Source organism: Leptodactylus fuscus, chromosome 4, assembly GCF_031893055.1.
Source record: "Leptodactylus fuscus isolate aLepFus1 chromosome 4, aLepFus1.hap2, whole genome shotgun sequence".
NCBI lineage: Eukaryota > Metazoa > Chordata > Amphibia > Anura > Leptodactylidae > Leptodactylus > Leptodactylus fuscus.
The window spans coordinates 828,597-853,437 of NC_134268.1; the positions used below are offsets into that span (position 1 = coordinate 828,597).

The 24,841-nt window shown below is 52.5% G+C and overlaps 1 protein-coding gene across 2 annotated transcripts; it reads right to left on the bottom strand.

The window, feature by feature from the left end:
* PUF60 (poly(U) binding splicing factor 60) lies at window positions 1-24,841 on the bottom strand. Of its 2 annotated transcripts, XM_075269953.1 has the most exons (11): window positions 24,747-24,841; window positions 20,120-20,215; window positions 17,876-17,965; window positions 17,120-17,170; window positions 13,704-13,865; window positions 13,298-13,390; window positions 9,567-9,780; window positions 2,328-2,518; window positions 2,091-2,226; window positions 1,314-1,549; window positions 1-429 (listed from the first exon to the last, which is right to left on the bottom strand). In XM_075269953.1, exons 1-11 carry the CDS (start codon window positions 24,798-24,800, stop codon window positions 130-132), a joined length of 1,623 nt encoding a protein of 540 aa, XP_075126054.1. In that variant the 5' UTR covers window positions 24,801-24,841; the 3' UTR covers window positions 1-129. The 2 variants fall into 2 exon arrangements, with proteins under 2 accessions (XP_075126054.1, XP_075126055.1); XM_075269954.1 differs by lacking the exon at window positions 17,120-17,170.

A 24,841-nucleotide genomic window follows, 5' to 3' on the forward strand; every position in this document is an offset into this window, starting at 1 on the left:
AAAAAAAAAAGCAGCCGATGTTTTATTACCCAGAATCCTACTGTGCAGAACCAGGACACATCCACAACGAAGAATAAAAAATAAACAGTACAAGGACAAGTGCGGGAGGGGGCGACAGTCCGGGGGGGCTCACGCTGATAGATCGCTGTTATCGAACCTTTCCTGGTCGTACACTTCCGCCACCACTTTGCGCCCGGCGAACCAGCGGCCGTTCAGCGCCTGGATGGCTTTGTGCGTTTCGCTGGCCATGGAGAATTCCACAAATATTTTGACGATGATTTCGGCGTCCTCCTCCTCGCCCTGCTTCTCCTGGTAGATGATCACCCGGTTCACCGCGCCAAACTTGCCGCATTCTTCTGTCACCTCCCCCTCCAGGTCGTCATCAATGTCCCGGGGGTCCACCATATTACGCAGAACCATGACCGTGGACTGGCGGGAAAGAGGAGAGTCAGAGACCCCGATACACAGAGATCACCCCGCCCCCGAGTCAGAACCACAGAGACCCCCACCCACCCGCAAGACCCACAGAGACCTGCACCAACCTATCCCCGAGACAGCCAGATCCACAGAGACCCTCCCACCCACTCACGAGACACAGTCGGACCCACAGAGACCACCCCACCCCCGAGACACAGTCGGACCCACAGAGACCACCCCACCCCCGAGACACAGTCGGACCCACAGAGACCACCCCACCCCCGAGACACAGTCGGACCCACAGAGACCACCCCACCCCCGAGACACAGTCGGACCCACAGAGACCACCCCACCCCCGAGACACAGTCGGACCCACAGAGACCACCCCACCCCCGAGACACAGTCGGACCCACAGAGACCACCCCACCCCCGAGACACAGTCGGACCCACAGAGACCACCCCACCCCCGAGACACAGTCGGACCCACAGAGACCACCCCACCCCCGAGACACAGTCGGACCCACAGAGACCACCCCACCCCCGAGACACAGTCGGACCCACAGAGACCACCCCACCCCCGAGACACAGTCGGACCCAGAGACCATGATCCACCCTCCCAAGACATAGCCAAACCCAAAGAGACTCCCACCCAACTGCCCCCAAAACACAGTCAGACCCACAGAGACCCCCACCCGAGACACAGTCGGACCCGCAGAGACCACCCCCCCACCTGAGGCCACAGTCAGACTCACAGAGACCATGCCACCCCTGAGACAGACAACCCCACAGAGACCACCCCACCCCCAAGACACAGCCACACCCACATAGACCCCCACCCACCTGCCCCCGAGACAAAACCAGACCCACAGAGCCCGCCCCTGGACACAGACACCCACCTCCTGCTTGCGCATGAGCTTCTGCATGACCATGTGGCGGGCGCTGCTCCCGGAGATGCTCATGTGCTCCTGCTCGCTCAGCATCTCCGGCCGCTCGGACTCTGGCGCCAGCTCCTCTTCTTCCTTCTCCTTCTTCACTTCCATCTGTGCCAGAGCTGGGGGGCTGGAGAGTATGGGGTTCACTAGCCCCACCTGTGGGATGGCTACTGGGAGAGTAGGCCGCACTGGGGTCACACCTACAGCAAAGGACACGGAGACCAGTAAGTGAAGGGTTAAACCCACAGTCATCTGAATTCTGATCAGTGCCCAGAGGGGTTACCTAAGGAACAGACATTTCTAGTGGCCAGAAGTGTTACTGTAGTAGCCTCACATCCTGGTCACTGACACCTTAGCTGATCTGTGGCGGTTCTGGGTGTCAGATCCTTCACTACTCAAAACCCAGAAAACCTCTAGAACATTCTCCTATCCCAGTCTATGGAGGGGTCGGGATGAGGTGCAGCTTTTATGGGCGCCATCATGGGGGTGTTACTTTTCGTGCCCCCCTAGGGTGTGGTAAGCAACGACTTGTGAGCCCCCCCCCCCCCATCTTAATGGTGAAGGTTTTATGGCTGCAAATGACTCCGGCGTGCAAGTAGTTCAGTCAGCGGCAGAAGGCTGCGGTAGAGCAGTGCGGCTCCCACTGTAGGTGCCCCCTCCCCACATCAAGATGTAGCTGTGCCAGGAAGGGGTTAAACGTCTGCCCTCCTGTCTGGTGTGTATCAGTACCATGTGACCTACCTGTAATAACACCTGGGGCTTGTGCTGCCATGACAGCCTGTGGCAGTGCCCCCAGTGGCTGTGCCAGGGTTAGCGCTGGTGTGACAAGACCAGGACTGGTCAGTGTGCCAAGAACCGCCGCTCCGGCTACGGCTTCCTACAGGAAAAAGGGAGTAAGACAAGGGGTTAATGTGAGGGCGGAGTCACAGGGCGGTCACTACTACAGGCGGTATATACAGCAACGCCAAACCTTCTTACCTGGGCTGTGATCTTGGCGGTGGCAGCAGCAGCCGCAACGGCAGCAGCAGGCGGCAGACCTCCCGGGGTGGCCGGTGTCAGCAGGGGCATGGGCGGCGTTACGGCTTTTCCTACTCGCAGATACTGACCACCTAAGTCAAACAAGTTCATGGAGGAAACGGCGTCCTGGGAGGACTGCGCCTTCTCATACTCTGCGGGGGGAGGGGGAAGAGAAGTGTTAGTGCCAAGTATGGGGGAGCCCCGATCCCTCTACTGTATATACTACATGGGGGAGCCCCGATCCCTCTACTGTATATACTACATGGGGGAGCCCCGATCCCTCTACTGTATATACTACATGGGGGAGCCCCGATCCCTCTACTGTATATACTACATGGGGGAGCCCCGATCCCTCTACTGTATATACTACATGGGGGAGCCCCGATCCCTCTACTGTATATACTACATGGGGGAGCCCCGATCCCTCTACTGTATATACTACATGGGGGAGCCCCGATCCCTCTACTGTATATACTACATGGGGGAGCCCCGATCCCTCTACTGTATATACTACATGGGGGAGCCCCGATCCCTCTACTGTATATACTACATGGGGGAGCCCCGATCCCTCTACTGTATATACTACATGGGGGAGCCCCGATCCCTCTACTGTATATACTACATGGGGGAGCCCCGATCCCTCTACTGTATATACTACATGGGGGAGCCCCGATCCCTCTACTGTATATACTACATGGGGGAGCCCCGATCCCTCTACTGTATATACTACATGGGGGAGCCCCGATCCCTCTACTGTATATACTACATGGGGGAGCCCCGATCCCTCTACTGTATATACTATATACTACATGGGGGAGCCCCGATCCCTCTACTGTATATACTACATGGGGGAGCCCCGATCCCTCTACTGTATATACTATATACTACATGGGGGAGCCCCGATCCCTCTACTGTATATACTACATGGGGGAGCCCCGATCCCTCTACTGTATATACTACATGGGGGAGCCCCGATCCCTCTACTGTATATACTACATGGGGGAGCCCCGATCCCTCTACTGTATATACTACATGGGGGAGCCCCGATCCCTCTACTGTATATACTACATGGGGGAGCCCCGATCCCTCTACTGTATATACTACATGGGGGAGCCCCGATCCCTCTACTGTATATACTACATGGGGGAGCCCCGATCCCTCTACTGTATATACTACATGGGGGAGCCCCGATCCCTCTACTGTATATACTACATGGGGGAGCCCCGATCCCTCTACTGTATATACTACATGGGGAGCCCCGATCCCTCTACTGTATATACTACATGGGGAGCCCCGATCCCTCTACTGTATATACTATATAATACATGGGGAGCTCCGATCCCTCTACTGTATATACTACATGGGGGAGCCCCGATCCCTCTACTGTATATACTACATGGGGGAGCCCCGATCCCTCTACTGTATATACTACATGGGGGAGCCCCGATCCCTCTACTGTATATACTACATGGGGGAGCCCCGATCCCTCTACTGTATATACCATATGGGGGAGCCCCGATCCCTCTACTGTATATACTATATAATACATGGGGGAGCCCCGATCCCTCTACTGTATATACTACATGGGGGAGCCCCGATCCCTCTACTGTATATACTATATGGGGGAGCCCCGATCCCTCTACTGTATATACTATATGGGGGAGCCCCGATCCCTCTACTGTATATACTATATGGGGGAGCCCCGATCCCTCTACTGTATATACTATATGGGGGAGCCCCGATCCCTCTACTGTATATACCATATGGGGGAGCCCCGATCCCTCTACTGTATATACTATATAATACATGGGGAGCCCCGATCCCTCTACTGTATATACTACATGGGGGAGCCCCGATCCCTCTACTGTATATACTATATAATACATGGGGAGCCCTGATCCCTCTACTGTATATACTATATAATACATGGGGAGCCCTGATCCCTCTACTGTATATACCATATGGGGGAGCCCCGATCCCTCTACTGTATATACTATATAATACATGGGGAGCCCCGATCCCTCTACTGTATATACTATATAATACATGGGGAGCCCCGATCCCTCTACTGTATATACTACATGGGGGAGCCCCGATCCCTCTACTGTATAAGATAAGATAAGATAATCCTTTAATAGTCCCACCTTGGGGAAATTTCAGCGTGTTACAGCAGCATAGTAATACAGATACAGGATAATACAGAGTAATATGTTACAGACGTAGACACAGATAAGCTGAGAAGAGAAGATATACTAGGAGTCCATGGCAGCTAAGGAAAAACGGAAGAGAAAGAGGAAGACCTCATGGTCATCCTCATAATCATTAGTTCTCTGTGCGGAGTGATCTTCGTTTGGTCTGATGTAGATTATACAGCCTGGTCGCGGTTGGAAGGAAGGACCTGCGATAGCTCCTTCTCACACTTGGGGTGAAGCAGACGGTCGCTTACAGTGCTGCCAAGTCCCATCAGGGTCCCATACATGGGGTGGGATTTGTTCTCCCGCATGGAGGTCACCACAGACAGTATCCTTCTGTCACCCACCACCTGTACTGGGTCCAAGGGGCTCCCCAGGACAGAGCTGGCCCTCCTGATCAGCCTGTCAAGTCTATTTCTGTCCCTGGTTGATATACTGCTCCCCCAGCAGGCCACACCGAAAAAGATGGCTGAGGCAACCACAGAGTTGAAGAAGGCCCTAAGAAGTGTCCCCTGGACTCCGAAGGCCCTCAGCCTCCTGAGCAGGTAGAGTCTGCTGTGGCCCTTTCTGTGCAGCGCCTCCAGGTGATCAGCCCAGTCTAGTTTGTTATTGAGGAGCACGCCCAGGTACTTATAGGTCCTGACTATCTCAATACATGTTCCTTGGATCTCCACCGGGGTCGGAGCACCTCTCCGTTTACTAAAGTCCACCACCATCTCCTTGGTCTTCCCAGCATTAATCCTGAGCTGGTTCTGCTGGCACCATTCAACAAAATCCCGGTTTAAGTCTCTGTATTCCCTACATGGGAATACATATATACTACATGGGGGAGCCCAGATCCCTCTACTGTATATACTATATAATACATGGGGAGCCCCGATCCCTCTACTGTATATACTATATAATACATGGGGAGCCCCGATCCCTCTACTGTATATACTATATAATACATGGGGAGCCCCGATCCCTCTACTGTATATACTATATAATACATGGGGAGCCCCGATCCCTCTACTGTATATACTATATAATACATGGGGAGCCCCGATCCCTCTACTGTATATACTACATGGGGGAGCCCCGATCCCTCTACTGTATATACTATATAATACATGGGGAGCCCCGATCCCTCTACTGTATATACTACATGGGGGAGCCCCGATCCCTCTACTGTATATACTATATGGGGGAGCCCCGATCCCTCTACTGTATATACCATATGGGGGAGCCCCGATCCCTCTACTGTATATACTATATAATACATGGGGAGCCCCGATCCCTCTACTGTATATACTATATGGGGGAGCCCCGATCCCTCTACTGTATATACTATATGGGGGAGCCCCGATCCCTCTACTGTATATACTACATGGGGGAGCCCCGATCCCTCTACTGTATATACTATATAATACATGGGGAGCCCCGATCCCTCTACTGCAGGGGTGCCCAATACGTCAATCATGATCTACCGGTGGATCGCAATGGACGTATGGGTCGATCGCGGGATGCAGCCAGGGATCCCCGCTGTCTGCTTCTTCACAGCGCAGGCTGAGAGTTATCTCTGGACACTGGCAGGCAGGGCTGTCGCAGCTCTACCGCCATCCCCCTGCCTTATACAGCTCTACCGCCATCCCCCTGCCTTATACAGCTCTACCGCCATCCCCCTGCCTTATACAGCTCTACCGCCATCCCCCTGCCTTATACAGCTCTACCGCCACCCCCCTGCCTTATACAGCTCTACCGCCACCCCCCTGCCTTATACAGCTCTACCGCCATCCCCCTGCCTTATACAGCTCTACCGCCATCCCCCTGCCTTATACAGCTCTACCGCCATCTCCATGCCTTATACAGCTCTACCGCCATCCCCCTGCCTTATACAGCTCTACCGCCATCCCCCTGCCTTATACAGCTCTACCGCCAACTCCATGCCTTATACAGCTCTACCGCCAACTCCATGCCTTATACAGCTCTACCGCCATCCCCCTGCCTTATACAGCTCTACCGCCACCCCCCTGCCTTATACAGCTCTACCGCCATCCCCCTGCCTTATACAGCTCTACCGCCACCCCCCTGCCTTATACAGCTCTACCGCCACCCCCCTGCCTTATACAGCTCTACCGCCAACCCCCTGCCTTATACAGCTCTACCGCCACCCCCCTGCCTTATACAGCTCTACCGCCATCCCCCTGCCTTATACAGCTCTACCGCCATCCCCCTGCCTTATACAGCTCTACCGCCATCCCCCTGCCTTATACAGCTCTACCGCCATCCCCCTGCCTTATACAGCTCTACCGCCACCCCCCTGCCTTATACAGCTCTACCGCCATCCCCCTGCCTTATACAGCTCTACCGCCATCCCCCTGCCTTATACAGCTCTACCGCCATCCCCCTGCCTTATACAGCTCTACCGCCATCCCCCTGCCTTATACAGCTCTACCGCCATCCCCCTGCCTTATACAGCTCTACCGCCATCCCCCTGCCTTATACAGCTCTACCGCCATCCCCCTGCCTTATACAGCTCTACCGCCATCCCCCTGCCTTATACAGCTCTACCGCCATCTCCATGCCTTATACAGCTCTACCGCCATCTCCCTGCCTTATACAGCTCTACCGCCATCTCCATGCCTTATACAGCTCTACCGCCATCTCCCTGCCTTAGATAAGATAAGATAATCCTTTAATAGTCCCACCTTGGGGAAATTTCAGCTCTACCGCCATCTCCCTGCCTTATACAGCTCTACCGCCATCTCCATGCCTTATACAGCTCTACCGCCATCCCCCTGCCTTATACAGCTCTACCGCCACCCCCCTGCCTTATACAGCTCTACCGCCATCCCCCTGCCTTATACAGCTCTACCGCCATCTCCCTGCCTTATACAGCTCTACCGCCATCCCCCTGCCTTATACAGTTCTACCGCCATCTCCCTGCCTTATACAGTTCTACCGCCATCTCCCTGCCTTATACAGCTCTACCGCCATCTCCATGCCTTATACAGCTCTACCGCCATCTCCCTGCCTTAAACAGCTCTACCGCCATCTCCATGCCTTATACAGCTCTACCGCCATCTCCATGCCTTATACAGTTGAACCGCCATCTCCCTGCCTTATACAGCTCTACCGCCATCTCCATGCCTTATACAGCTCTACCGCCATTTCCCTGCCTTATACAGCTCTACCGCCATCTCCATGCCTTATACAGCTCTACCGCCATCTCCCTGCCTTATACAGTTCTACCGCCATCTCCCTGCCTTAAACAGCTCTACCGCCATCCCCCTGCCTTATACAGTTCTGCCGCCATCCCCCTGCCTTATACAGCTCTACCGCCATCCCCCTGCCTTATACAGCTCTACCGCCATCCCCCTGCCTTATACAGCTCTACCGCCATCTCCCTGCCTTATACAGTTCTACCGCCATCTCCATGCCTTATACAGCTCTACCGCCATCCCCCTGCCTTATACAGCTCTACCGCCATCCCCCTGCCTTATACAGCTCTACCGCCATCCCCCTGCCTTATACAGCTCTACCGCCATCCCCCTGCCTTATACAGCTCTACCGCCATCCCCCTGCCTTATACAGCTCTACCGCCATCCCCCTGCCTTATACAGCTCTACCGCCATCCCCCTGCCTTATACAGCTCTACCGCCATCTCCATGCCTTATACAGCTCTACCGCCATCTCCCTGCCTTATACAGCTCTACCGCCATCTCCATGCCTTATACAGCTCTACCGCCATCTCCCTGCCTTAGATAAGATAAGATAATCCTTTAATAGTCCCACCTTGGGGAAATTTCAGCTCTACCGCCATCTCCCTGCCTTATACAGCTCTACCGCCATCTCCATGCCTTATACAGCTCTACCGCCATCCCCCTGCCTTATACAGCTCTACCGCCACCCCCCTGCCTTATACAGCTCTACCGCCATCCCCCTGCCTTATACAGCTCTACCGCCATCTCCCTGCCTTATACAGCTCTACCGCCATCCCCCTGCCTTATACAGTTCTACCGCCATCTCCCTGCCTTATACAGTTCTACCGCCATCTCCCTGCCTTATACAGCTCTACCGCCATCTCCATGCCTTATACAGCTCTACCGCCATCTCCCTGCCTTAAACAGCTCTACCGCCATCTCCATGCCTTATACAGCTCTACCGCCATCTCCATGCCTTATACAGTTGAACCGCCATCTCCCTGCCTTATACAGCTCTACCGCCATCTCCATGCCTTATACAGCTCTACCGCCATTTCCCTGCCTTATACAGCTCTACCGCCATCTCCATGCCTTATACAGCTCTACCGCCATCTCCCTGCCTTATACAGTTCTACCGCCATCTCCCTGCCTTAAACAGCTCTACCGCCATCCCCCTGCCTTATACAGTTCTGCCGCCATCCCCCTGCCTTATACAGCTCTACCGCCATCCCCCTGCCTTATACAGCTCTACCGCCATCCCCCTGCCTTATACAGCTCTACCGCCATCTCCCTGCCTTATACAGTTCTACCGCCATCTCCATGCCTTATACAGCTCTACCGCCATCTCCATGCCTTATACAGCTCTACCGCCATCTCCATGCCTTATACAGTTGTACCGCCATCTCCCTGCCTTATACAGCTCTACCGCCATCTCCATGCCTTATACAGCTCTACCGCCATTTCCCTGCCTTATACAGCTCTACCGCCATCTCCATGCCTTATACAGCTCTACCGCCATCTCCCTGCCTTATACAGCTCTACCGCCATCTCCATGCCTTATACAGCTCTACCGCCATCTCCCTGCCTTATACAGCTCTACCGCCATCTCCCTGCCTTATACAGTTCTACCGCCATCTCCATGCCTTATACAGCTCTACCGCCATCTCCATGCCTTATACAGCTCTACCGCCATCTCCATGCCTTATACAGTTGTACCGCCATCTCCCTGCCTTATACAGCTCTACCGCCATCTCCATGCCTTATACAGCTCTACCGCCATCTCCCTGCCTTATACAGCTCTACCGCCATCTCCATGGTCTCACCTATGAAGCCGTAACCTTTGTGTTTTCCTGTCGTGGGGTCGCGGGCCAACATACATGATTTGATCTTTCCAAAGGCCTCGAACACGCTCTTGATGTCGTCGTCTGATAAGTCCTGGTGGACAGAAGCCACGTAGATCCTGTTAAAGGAACGCGCCTCCTCTGCCAGCTGGTCGATGATGGGCTGTGCCTGCCCGATGTTACTGGGTCTGCCCACCTGAAGGGGGAGAGAAGGGAGACGTCACCGTGTATACAGCTACAGCCAGCACCTACAGGACACGTCACCGTGTATACAGCTACAGCCAGCACCTACAGGACACGTCACCGTGTATACAGCTACAGCCAGCACCTACAGGACACGTCACCGTGTATACAGCTACAGCCAGCACCTACAGGACACGTCACCGTGTATACAGCTACAGCCAGCACCTACAGGACACATCACCGTGTATACAGCTACAGCCAGCACCTACAGGACACGTCACCATGTATACAGCTACAGCCAGCACCTACAGGACACGTCAGCGTGTATACAGCTACAGCCAGCACCTACAGGGCACGTCACCGTGTATACAGCTACAGCCAGCACCTACAGGACACGTCACCGTGTATACAGCTACAGCCAGCACCTACAGGGCACGTCACCGTGTATACAGCTACAGCCAGCACCTACCGGACACGTCACCATGTATACAGCTACAGCCAGCACCTACAGGACACATCACTGTGTATACAGCTACAGCCAGCACCTACAGGGCACGTCAGCGTGTATACAGCTACAGCCAGCACCTACAGGGCACGTCAGCGTGTATACAGCTACAGCCAGCACCTACAGGACACGTCACCGTGTATACAGCTACAGCCAGCACCTACAGGACACTTCAGCGTGTATACAGCTACAGCCAGCACCTACAGGACACGTCAGCGTGTATACAGCTACAGCCAGCACCTACAGGACACGTCACCGTGTATACAGCTACAGCCAGCACCTACAGGACACGTCACCGTGTATACAGCTACAGCCAGCACCTACAGGACACGTCAGCGTGTATACAGCTACAGCCAGCACCTACAGGGCACGTCAGCATGTATACAGCTACAGCCAGCACCTACAGGACACGTCAGCGTGTATACAGCTACAGCCAGCACCTACAGGACACGTCACCGTGTATACAGCTACAGCCAGCACCTACAGGGCACGTCACCGTGAATACAGCTACAGCCAGCACCTACAGGGCACGTCACCGTGTATACAGCTACAGCCAGCACCTACAGGACACATCACCGTGTATACAGCTACAGCCAGCACCTACAGGACACATCACCGTGTATACAGCTACAGCCAGCACCTACAGGGCACGTCAGCGTGTATACAGCTACAGCCAGCACCTACAGGACACGTCAGCATGAATACAGCTACAGCCAGCACCTACAGGACACGTCAGCGTGTATACAGCTACAGCCAGCACCTACAGGACACGTCAGCGTGTATACAGCTACAGCCAGCACCTACAGGGCACGTCACCGTGTATACAGCTACAGCCAGCACCTACAGGGCACGTCAGCGTGTATACAGCTACAGCCAGCACCTACAGGACACATCACCGTGTATACAGCTACAGCCAGCACCTACAGGACACATCACCGTGTATACAGCTACAGCCAGCACCTACAGGACACGTCAGCGTGTATACAGCTACAGCCAGCACCTACAGGACACATCACCGTGTATACAGCTACAGCCAGCACCTACAGGGCACGTCAGCGTGTATACAGCTACAGCCAGCACCTACCGGACACGTCACCATGTATACAGCTACAGCCAGCACCTACAGGACACATCACCGTGTATACAGCTACAGCCAGCACCTACAGGACACGTCACCGTGTATACAGCTACAGCCAGCACCTACAGGACACGTCAGCGTGTATACAGCTACAGCCAGCACCTACAGGACACGTCAGCGTGTATACAGCTACAGCCAGCACCTACAGGGCACGTCAGCGTGTATACAGCTACAGCCAGCACCTACAGGGCACGTCACCGTGTATACAGGTACAGCAAGCACCTACAGAGTACGTCACCGTGTATACAGCTACAGCCAGCACCTACAGGACACGTCACCGTGTATACAGCTACAGCCAGCACCTACAGGACACATCACCGTGTATACAGCTACAGCCAGCACCTACAGGACACGTCACCGTGTATACAGCTACAGCCAGCACCTACAGGACACATCACCGTGTATACAGCTACAGCCAGCACCTACAGGACACGTCACCGTGTATACAGCTACAGCCAGCACCTACAGGGCACGTCAGCGTGTATACAGCTACAGCCAGCACCTACAGGACACGTCACCGTGTATACAGCTACAGCCAGCACCTACAGGACACGTCACCGTGTATACAGCTACAGCCAGCACCTACAGGGCACGTCACCGTGTATACAGCTACAGCCAGCACCTACAGGGCACGTCACCGTGTATACAGCTACAGCCAGCACCTACAGGACACGTCACCGTGTATACAGCTACAGCCAGCACCTACAGGGCACGTCACCGTGTATACAGCTACAGCCAGCACCTACAGAGTACATCACCGTGTATACAGCTACAGCCAGCACCTACAGGACACGTCAGCGTGTATACAGCTACAGCCAGCACCTACAGGACACGTCACCGTGTATACAGATACAGCCAGCACCTACAGGACACGTCACCGTGTAAACAGCTACAGCCAGCACCTACAGGACACGTCAGCGTGTATACAGCTACAGCCAGCACCTACAGGGCACGTCACCGTGTATACAGATACAGCCAGCACGTACAGGACACGTCAGCGTGTATACAGCTACAGCCAGCACCTACAGAGTACATCACCGTGTATACAGCTACAGCCAGCACCTACAGGGCACGTCAGCGTGTATACAGCTACAGCCAGCACCTACAGGGCACGTCACCGTGTATACAGCTACAGCCAGCACCTACAGGACACGTCACCGTGTATACAGCTACAGCCAGCACCTACAGGACACGTCACCATGTATACAGCTACAGCCAGCACCTACAGGGCACGTCACCGTGTATACAGCTACAGCCAGCACCTACAGGACACGTCACCGTGTATACAGCTACAGCCAGCACCTACAGGGCACGTCAGCGTGTATACAGCTACAGCCAGCACCTACAGGGCACGTCACCGTGTATACAGCTACAGCCAGCACCTACAGGACACGTCACCGTGTATACAGCTACAGCCAGCACCTACAGGGCACGTCACCGTGTATACAGCTACAGCCAGCACCACTATGACTAGATCAAGGGTCATCCTCCATTTGGTACAGTCATGGGGAACGTTACGGAAAATAGTAATGCTTGTCAGCCGTATTGACAGGCGAGCGTTATTATCAGTGGATATTTACAGTGTGTACAGAGCTGGAAGATGAGGGCTCTGTATAATGTAGTGAATGGGTGCTGAGCTATAACAGAGCTGTACGGTCACTAAACAGTGTACAGAGCTGTCTGATTCTGAATAGCTCATCGGTGGGGGGACTGGGAGTCAGACCCCACCAAAGTTATACTAGGCCATCAATATACAGGCTGGACAACCCCTGTAATATCCCCGCCAGACGCCAACCTCAGATCTACACCCTAAATATATACGGATATCTGATTAGTCACAGGCAGATATAAGACGAGACTGTGCAGGGATCTCCGCCGGCCGCTCACCTTGATGTTCCTTCCTCCTAACATGACAGAGTTCATCTGCTCCAGGGCGAGCTGTGCGGCTTCTGGGACCTCGTATTCCACAAAGGCAAATCCCTGGAGGAAAGAGAAGACCAAGGCTCAGTACTGACTGCCTTTCCCCATGTTAGTTATATGACCTATTGTCCTATGATGGGGACACTACACAGAAGCACCTGAAAAAAGAAGAGGACTGGGGGAGTAGAGGCACCTAAAAAAGAAGGAAGGGGGGCAGAGACACCTGAAGAAGGGGTGGAAGAAACATCTGGGGGTACAGAGGGGTCCGATCACACAAGCATACACACATACGGGGGAGGGGAGGCATAGCGGCCAGCAGAGCGCTCACCCTGCAGCCACCGTTTTTGGGCCCCTTCCCAGGGGATTTCTTTACCTTGTGCTTCATGGTCACAGAGTCCCAGGACATGTCTATACTTTTAATTGGTCCAAATGGTGCAAAGGCCTGCCGTATGGTGTCTTCTCCCAGCTCATAGTAGATGGAGCCCACGTAGACGCGGCACATTATGGCGAGGGCGCGTTGCCTCTGAGCAGCAATCTAGGAGAGAAAACCCAGCGATGAAAAACAGCGTCAAAGTGGAAGGATGCGTCAAACACAAATGTCATGTGTCTGGAGCCCGACCACCTCCCCCATCCACAGGACAATGAACCCCGGTTATCTCACCACCGCCCAGCATAGGCAGCCAGAGGCCGCAGAGAGCCCTTCCCGACCTGCAGGAGGAGGAAACTGGTTAGGGACATGTGATCAATGACAGGACCAGGAAGAGCCTCCTCCGCTGGCCACACAAGGCTACTACAACCTACCTAGAGTGACTCCCCCTCCCCCCGGACTAATAGGATATAATGGAAGACTATGCAGCAGATAAAGAAGAGCCTAATACAGGGTTAGTATAATATACAGAAATACTGCGAGGACATCATGGACGCTCGGAGCGCCTCACAGGGTAACACGAGGCCACACACAGTCTGCAGACACGCCATGCACACGGAACAGATGGAATGGGAGGAACAGACGAGCCCAATAATCATAGAGGTCAGTTATGTTACACAACAGGAGCGACTGAGTACATGAAACCCATCTATACGACTACTAGGACATGATGAAGTGGTGGCGTCCTGATATACAGATACTGGCCAGCAGGGGGAGCCAGCGGTGTGGGTGAGATATGTAGACGGCTTTCTGGGTAGTCTGGCCGGAGGAGGCCCAAACCCTGGCACCAAGGACAACCCGCACATAAAATCCACAGGAGACGTTCTGAGACCAAGACCTAAGTGATAGGAGCGTGTGTGTAAATATACGGCCCCACGCGTCAAAGAGGGGTTCAGATCTCCAAAACAAGGGAGCAGGAAAACCCCGTGCTAATCCAGAGACCCCTCCCATCTATATCAGGAGGGTGGTGTGCAGGGACTCGCTCACGGTCGTGTGCAGGGACTCGCTCACGGTCGTGTGCAGGGACTCGCTCACGGTCGTGTGCAGGGACTCGCTCACGGTCGTGTGCAGGGACTCGCTCATGGTTGTGCTCTGGTATGCTCAGATAATGGCCGCCATCCTCATACCAGCCCATTCTATACAGAAATTAGTCAGGTTAAACAAAGACAGAAAGGACAGGGAGGATGAGGAGAAGCGGCACTCACACGTCAGGCGCCCACTGATGAGGGGAAAGGTCACTCCATGCCCCCGCAGTACCCAGGTACCCACTGCACAATATCCAGCGTCAACCATCCCTTTACTGACATGCAACATGCACAAGGAGCCTAAATGTTCCGTGCTGCTGTCTAGCACACACATCACTGACTGCGGAGATATATATACGGGACTGCGGAGATATATATACGGGTATATATACGGGACTGCGGAGATCTATGCGGGACGGCATTCACTATATACAGCCGCGCAGCACAGAAAATATAGAAGATGTAGAAGAGGATCTGAGCAAAACCCCCTAGAGAGCCCCCAGTAGGTCACAGGTCCAGTCAGTATGAAGCCCGTCAGGGTGGCGGCGACAGCAGCAGCGTGATCTCCAGAGACTGACAAGACCAAGCCCCAAAACTCGAGGCCCCCGTATGCAGAGATACGTGGGGGCCACTATACAGGGGGACTCTCATTAAAGGGGTTTCCAGCCCCTAGGAATGTTTTTATTTATGCTGGTGACCTAACCGCACAGGATAGACCATCAGCATCTGATAGGTGGGGGGTCAGACACCCGGGATCCCGCACCGATCAGCTGATCCCACTGTCTCCAAATTATTCAAGAAATGATCTCAGAGCGCTGCAGCCCCAGCTACTGTACAGAGGGGGCACCACTGGGGTACTGCCCCTACTACACGAGCAGGGGGCAGTCAGATCAGCTGATCAGGACAGGGTCCGGGGGCGTCAGAACCCTGTAGATTGATGAGAATTTATGGGGGGGGAGGGAGCCTGGAGTCATAAAACTCCAATAACAACATTTACCCCTCCACAGGGTGCAGGGAGGGCAAATATCTGAGGATGGGGGAAGTAGGGGGGGGTTAGGTTCGACTGCTGGGACCCCCAAAGGGTCTCATATAGGAATTCCAGGACTGCGGTCCCGATGAGTCTCAGAGGTAAATGGAGAGGTAGGTGAGCATACACCAGGCCGGTCACATGGAGCGCACAGGGGCCTCCATCCCTCATAGGGTGGTGTAGATAAGACCCCATCGATTGAGCCATAGGCGGTGGGCTCAGGTGCACACACAGGTCTGTACATGGATTTCTATGTATTCTGGCCTGACCACACATGTGCTCACTGGAGGTCAGGATAGAGATAGTGGTGGGGACCGGGCGAGTGTTACACCTCTGCGCCCACCAAAATACTGGCTGTATAGATTATATATACACATGGGGATGAGATTGTGGTACGCACATCCCCTGGGCGTTGTACACACGGAGAACGGATCAGCACCGGGACAGGTATACACACCATGGCCTGACGACTCCTGGAGTATAGGACGGGTGAGGGGAGGTTATGTATCTATACTACATAAAGCTAGCCGCCATAAGTCCCCACAGGATCCTATGGATGATGTATAGCAGCGTGTACAGTCGTCCTGCCTCCACCTGACCTATGGATATATATAATGGCCTGTATAGACACTGTGGCCCCCCCTTGTCCTATGGCTGATGTATATGGCCTGTATAGACACTGCGGCCCCCTTGTCCTATGGATGATGTATATAGTGGTCTGTGCAGGCTATGTACTAGCCTCCCTTGTCCAATGAATGATATATACAACCTGTACACACAGCACTAGCCTCCCTTGTCCTATGGATGATGTATACGGCCTGTATAGACACTGTGGCCCCCTTGTCCTATGGATGATGTATACGGCCTGTATAGACACTGTGGCCCCCTTGTCCTATGGATGATGTATACGGCCTGTATAGACACTGTGGCCCCCTTGTCCTATGGACCTATGGATGATGTATACGGCCTGTATAGACACTGTGGCCCCCTTGTCCTATGGATGATGTATACGGCCTGTACAAGTGTAAATGAATGATGGCTCCCTGAAGAGCCGGACACTAATGGCGTGTAATGGAGACTTTCCAGGATGATGAGCGGTCGCCCGCTGCCGGCAGCCTCTTCTCTCCTATGTCTGCAGTGTCGTCACACCGTGACATGTTAACCCCTTACCTTCAACCTCCAGGTGCACACTTCTACACATTTTATGACTAGATGTCCCCCCTCCCTCCACACGAAGTGATCCACACCCCACCCCCCTCCTCCCACAACACAGGAAAGGTGCCCCAGAAGAAGTGAATATTTCTATTGACCGATTGTAAAGGTGAGAGTGGATCTCCAAAGCTCATTGTCACTGCTGCCATCTGAAAGACAGTAAAGACAGAGTTCAGTCCGCTGCCGCGTCTGTGTGCAATGTTCTCTGCTCTAGATTCAAGTAGACACAAGTAACAGAGAACCTGTAGAAATAATGGCTGGGGAGGGGCGGGGGGTCCTGCTGTGTTCTCCTCCACTAGGGGTCACAGGCTACTAGGAAATGGCCGGGGGGAGGCATAAAGCCATAGGAGGAAAACAAGCTATAAAGAATAGTCTATAGGTGGCCGAGAAATTCACCAAGCAGGCTGGGGGAGGGGCGTACGAGACCTCTCTGACTGATACGTCACCCTCTATAATAATCCATATAGAATAGTCTATAGGCGGCCATGACCTGGGGTGGGGGTATGAGACCTCTCTGACTAATACGTCACCCTCTAAGATAATCCATATAGAATAGTCTATAGGTAGCCGTGGTCTGGGGTGGGGGTTGGGGGGTATGAGACCTCTCTAATACGTCACTCTTCACATTAATCCATATAGCATAGTCTATAGGTGGCCGTGGCCTGGGGGGGGGGTGTACGAGACCTCTCTGACTGATACGTCACTCTCCAAAATAATCCACATCACGATAAAAACATTTAAAGCCACAGAAAGAAGGGGAAGGAATAAAAGACAAAAGGTAACACCATCTGATTGTGATGCCCCGAGCCCGGAGGAGGCCGTGCCGGCCGGCAGGAGGAGGGCGCACCACGTACCTGGAGGTTGGTGAGCTGCTGGTGCTGGTGGGCGATGGTTTGTTTTACTAGGACGCTCTTGATACTTTGCTCCATCGCATATTTCTTTGCCTATAAAGAAGCCATAAAACAAATGTGAGACGAGGGTGAAGATGGAGGAGAGCGGCACAAGGTCTTGACAGCGGCAGATAACGTCAGGGGGACACCAGGGGGCGCAGTCTGTTTTCACCTCAGGCAGTGCGAGCTTCGGTCCGGAGCCACTCTGCACTACAGGACACCCTCACCTTACCTCTCTAGGACTTGGGGCCAGGAGGGTCACCTGTCCCACTCACGGCGGTCCTCCAGCAGTGGGGGGAGCTCTATAAAATAGAAGCGGGAGAAGCCCAAGGAGGTTCTGGCGCTTGTTTGGTTTTTTTTTTTAAAGTGACAATGAGATCTGTTCATGTTTCTGACATGATGGCCGTGTCTGCACTAGTACAAGACCGAGTACGTACCTTCAGGACAGAACCATAAACTAGTGACAGGAGGCCTGGCGCCGTGCACAGTATCAAACCAATAGCAGACACCACCAGTGCAAAATACACACGAGAGGTGCACAAACCTCCACCACCTCTTGTGAACATGTAGTGTGATCTGTCAGTAACATGGTATGGGGACAGGGGGCGCTCACTGAGTCTAGAACACAATACCCCTAGTGGTGACTGCAGCTTGTCAGTAATGAGTCACTTAGTAGATGGATAGAGGGATAGGGGGCGCAGGCTGATGCAGAACCATACAGAGTGAGCTCCCCCTAGTGGTGGCTGTGGATGCATGTTACTTTACACATCACCCTCTAGGCAGTGCACTGGGATTTCAGCTCTAGAAAGCAGCAGAGAATTTTGAGCCTACAAGCCCCAGATTGTTTGACCAGGATGGCGGCCATGTCTATGACACACTAAAGCTAGAGGCCAGAAATGGCTGATTTTTCCCCATTCTGACCCACTACTAGTCCTGTGCTGCTGGGATCAGGAGATTATGGACGGACCCCAGCGATCAGGAGAATGCAGGTCTACAAGTAGTGTGCACGTTCAGCCAGCCGTGGCCGAGCATGCACACAAGGCTCCAATCACCTAGGGCACTCGCATACCCCCGGGGTCCCAGCACCTGATCCCCCCGCAGTCAGACACCTATCCCATACACTATAGAGTGGCGGCCAGATTTAGGCGCCCTTACACACCAGTTTCCATCCAATCAAACCCAAATCTGTGTAAAATTGACGCTGTTCACACACTGCAGTCTTGTTGATAAAGGGCCCGGCCTAGGGCAGACACGGCTCCATTACAGGTATAGCAGGCTTAGAGGGGTTACAGGGACCTCCCTGTACTACGTGGGCACTTTTAGGTAATAGCTTGGCCCTGTGGCAGTGAGCTGAGGACGGGCACAGCGGCTCACCTATCGATGCCACATTACACCGGGCGACAAAAACACTGAATTATGTGAAAGCCAAAGCTGCAGAATATTAGCACCTGGTGTTATACAAGAGCAGTCAGACCCCAACACTAACTACACAGAATACCGGGGGGCTGGGGCGTGGATACAAGGCTGCATATGAATGGCCCGTCCTTTGGATAAGTCATTGATAGAAGATCACCAGAAGGCTTTGTATGCTGTGCAGTGAGCGGCCCTGTGTCCCTGCACGGATCCCTCCGCTCCTGGCTCTGTACACTGTGCTGAATAGCATTTAGTGCTAGCCACAGACCCCGTGTGTAGACCCCGAGCCCCCTCCCTGCAGACCCTACAAGATGCTCGTGGCCTGGACATTCTTTGCAGACAGAATGAGGAAAAAACCATGAGAACAAAACGGCTGGTCCCAGCTCATAATGACAAGGAGTGTGTGTGGGGGAGGGGAGACCGCTGCCACCACCTTTACTAGAGATGTCACCTATCAGTCACAGTTACATGACTGTCTCCACTTCCATCTCATGATCACCACAACATTAGGATGGAGCAGGACTCTTATTCCCCCCGCGTCCTGCTTCAGTCTCTGCCTCCCACCGAATCTGGGGCTGATCTGAAGGCAGAATCACCTTAAAATCAGCTCCACATTCCTCTGTGTGAACTTACCCTAACTCTGTCCTGTTCCTTCTGGAAAATCCCTTTAAGTACACGCGACTATTCAGTCAGGAGATCAGGCCAAGCAGGGCCCCAAGAACCATAAAATGTCAGCATAAGGGGCAATGTGCGGGGGCTTCTTGTCTAGGCTATCAGATTGGGGTGGGATCTCACCTTCTGTAACGCCTCCTGCTGCTCCGGGGTGAGAGGGGGAAGCCCAAGCTTAGACGAGGTGCTCTGTCCATTCTCCAGTTTAATGGAGTCACTGCCCTGGAACGGGAGAAAAATCAGATGTTAGAGATGGAACGTACACGAGAAGTATAGAAGTATGTACACATGGTAGGTATGTACAGATCTGAGCCCCCCCCCCCCCCCAATACACAGCATAGGTATGTACCTAGTGTATAAACTGAGCCCCCCCCCCAATACACAGCATAAGCATGTACCTAGTGTATAAACTGAGCCCCCCCCCCCAATACACAGCATAAGCATGTACCTAGTGTATAAACTGAGCCCCCCCCCCCAATACACAGCATAAGCATGTACCTAGAGTATAAACTGAGCCCCCCCCCCAATACACAGCATAAGCATGTACCTAGTGTATAAACTGAGCCCCCCCCAATACACAGCATATAGTGTTGGCAAAAAGTATTGGCCCCCCTGCAGTTCTGTCAGATAATCCTCGCTGTCCCCAGATAATGATTACACAGCACAAACTCTTATATAGTATATAAGTGACACAGGGTATATACAGTATAAGTATCGCCCCCTGCAGTCCTGTCAGATAATCCTCGCTGTCCCCCAGATAATGATTACACAGCACAGACTCTTATATAGTATATAAGTGACACAGGGTATATACAGTATAAGTATCGCCCCCTGCAGTCCTGTCAGATAATCCTCAGTGTCCCCCAGATAATGATTACACAGCACAGACTCTTATATAGTATATAAGTGACACAGGGTATATACAGTATAAGTATCGCCCCCTGCAGTCCTGTCAGATAATCCTCGCTGTCCCCAGATAATGGTTACACAGCACAAACTCTTATATAGTATATAAGTGACACAGGGTATATACAGTATAATTATCGCCCCCTGCAGTCCTGTCAGATAATCCTCAGTGTCCCCAGATAATGATTACACAGCACAGACTCTTATATAGTATATAAGTGACACAGGGTATATACAGTATAAGTATCGCCCCCTGCAGTCCTGTCAGATAATCTTCGGTGCCCCCCAGATAATGATTACAAGCACAAACTCTTTGGTAATATCTTCAGTTATTTTGCTTGCAATGAAAAAACACAAAAGAGAATGAAAAAAAAGTCACATCATTGATCATTTTACACAAAACTCCAGAACTGGTGCGGACAGAAGTATTGGCGCCCTCAGCCTAATACTTGGTCGCACAACCTTTAGACACAATAACTGCGCACAACCGCTTCCGCTAACCAGCAATGAGTTTCTTACAAGGCTCTGCTGGAATCTTAGACCCTTCTTCTTTGGCAAACTGCTCGCGGTCCCCCCTGAGATGTGAAGGGGGCCTTCTCCAAACTGCCACCAAGAGATCTCTCCTCCCCCTCCCCCACAGGTGTTCTATGGGATTCAGGGCTGGACTCATTGCTGCCACTTTACAAGTCTCCAGGGCTTTCTCTCACCACCATTTTCTAGTGCTGACCTGAAGTGTGTTTTGGGTCCTTGTCCTGCTGGAAGAGCCCTGACCTCTGAGGGAGACCCGGCTTTCTCACACTGGGCCCTACATGATGCTGCACAATGTGTTGGTCGTCTTCAGACCTCATAATGCCATGCACACGGTCAAGCAGTCCAGTGCCAGAGGCAGCAAAGCGACCCCAAACCATCAGGGACCTCCGCCATGTCTGACTGTAGGGGGCGTCTTCTTCTCTTTGAAGGCCTCTTTGTTCTCCTGTAAACTCTATGTTGAGGCCTTTTCCTACTTTTGTCTCCTCTGACCAGAGAACATTCTTCCAGAACGGTTTTGGCTTTCTCAGGTAAGTTTTGGCAAACTCCAGCCTGGCTTATGTCTGTGGGTAAGAAGTGGGGTCTTCCTGGGTCTCCTACCATACAGTCCCTTCTCATTCAGACGCTGACGCTGGATAGTACGGGGTGACACTGTTGTACCCTCGGACTGCAGGGCAGCTTGGACTTGTTTGGATGTTAGTCGAGGTTCTTTATCCGCCATCCGCACAATCTTGCGGTGAAATCTCTGGTCAATGTTTCTTTTGCGTCCACATCTAGGGAGGTTAGCCACAGGGCCATGGGCTTTACACTTCTTACTGACACTGCGCACGGTAGACACAGGAACATTCAGGGCTTTGGAGATGGACTTGTAGCCTTGAGATTGCTCAGGCTTCCTCACAATTTTGCTTCTCAAGTCCTCAGACAGTTCTTCGGTCTTTCTTTTCTCCATGCTCAATGTGGTCACACAAGGACACAGGACAGAGGTGGAGTCAACTTTAATCCATTTCAACTGGCTGCAAGTGTGATTTAGTTATTGCCACCACCTGTTAGGTGCCTCAGGTAAGTAACAGGTGCTGATAATTACACAAATTACAGAAGCTTCACATGATTTTTCAAACAGTGCCAATACTTTTGTCCACCCCCTTTTTTATGTTTGCTGTGGAATTATATCCAATTTGGCTTTTTGACAATTCTTTTTGTGGTTTTCCATTGAAGACAAATTAAATGAAGAAAATACCAAATAATTTGTGATTGCAATCATTATCTGGAAGAACACGAGGATTATCTAACAGAACTGCAGGGGGGGCAATACTTTTGGCCAACACTGTAGGTATGTACCTAGTGTATCATCTGAGCCCCCCCACCCCTTCCCAATACACTGCATAGGTATGTACCCAGTGTATTATCTCCCCCCCCCCACTCACACACAAATACACACCATAGATAAGATTGGGCAGATGAGGGACCCAATTATTAAGAAAGAGGAACAAGTAAAGCATCAGCCCTGAACCTGTATACCTCATATACAGGGTGAGCAGAGGAACAAATAGATGACATGTCTATTAATGTACACTATATGGAGAGAAGTATGTGCCCCCTCCACATTGTACACATACTAAATAAGAAAGGTGTACAGCGGGGCCCACGTATACATGTAATAACGGGCGTACAGCGGGGCCCACGTATACATGTAATAACAGGCGTACAGCGGGGCCACGTATACATGTAATAACAGAGGTGTACAGCGGGGCCCACGTATACATGTAATAACAGAGGTGTACAGCGGGGCCCACGTATACATGTAATAACGGGCGTACAGCGGGGCCCACGTATACATGTAATAACAGGCGTACAGCGGGGCCACGTATACATGTAATAACAGAGGTGTACAGTGGGGGACACGTATACATGTAATAACAGAGGTGTACAGCGGGGCCCACGTATACATGTAATAACAGAGGTGTACAGTGGGGGACACGTATACATGTAATAACAGAGGTGTACAGTGGGGGACACGTATACATGTAATAACAGAGGTGTACAGCGGGGCCACGTATACATGTAATAACAGAGGTGTACAGCGGGGCCCACGTATACATGTAATAACAGAGGTGTACAGCGGGGCCCACGTGTACATGTAATAACAGAGGTGTACAGCGGGGCCCACGTGTACATGTAATAACAGAGGTGTACAGCGGGGCCCACGTGTACATGTAATAACAGAGGTGTACAGCGGGGCCCACGTGTACATGTAATAACAGAGGTGTACAGCGGGGCCACGTGTACATGTAATAACAGAGGTGTACAGCGGGGCCACGTATACATGTAATAACAGAGGTGTACAGCGGGGCCCACGTGTACATGTAATAACAGAGGTGTACAGCGGGGCCACGTATACATGTAATAACAGGTGTACAGGGGGCCCACGTATACATGTAATAACAGAGGTGTACAGCGGGGCCCACGTATACATGTAACAACATCCGGGACATGTATACATGTAATTACAGTACAGGGGTCCCCGGCACATGTATACATATAATTACAGTACAGGGGGCCCCGGCACATGTATACATGTAATTACAGTACAGGGGGTCCCGGCACATGTATACATGTAATTACAATACAGGGGGCCCCGGCACATGTATACATGTAATTACAGTACAGGGGGCCCCGGCACATGTATATATATAATTACAGTACAGGGGTCCCGGCACATGTATATATATAATTACAGTACAGGGGTCCCGGCACATGTATATATATAATTACAGTACAGGGGTCCCGGCACATGTATACATGTAATTACAGTACAGGGGTCCCCGGCACATGTATATATATATAATTACAGTACAGGGGGCCCCGGCACATGTATACATGTAATTACAATACAGGGGTCCCCGGCACATGTATACATGTAATTACAGTACAGGGGGCCCCGGCACATGTATATATATAATTACAGTACAGGGGGCCCCGGCACATGTATACATGTAATTACAATACAGGGGGCCCCGGCACATGTAATTACAGTACAGGGGGCCCCGGCACATGTATATATATATAATTACAGTACAGGGGGCCCCGGCACATGTATATATATATAATTACAGTACAGGGGTCCCGGCACATGTATAGACATTTGGGTCCATATGACAATTATTATTAATGCAGATTCCCGGCCCGGCCAGACGAAAAGCTTCAGAGACTATGGGAAGACAATGACCTGAGGATACAAAGATCCCCCCAGCCGCCCCTCCACACACTCACACACCTCCTCGTCCTCCTCCTCACTCCCGGCTCTACCGATCTTACTCACCAACATGACCGCCGCCGCCATTCGATGCTCGGGGCTCAAAAGCAGGAGATCCATCTGTCTCGCGAGAGTTGGCAGGAAGGCGGAGCTTAGCTGAT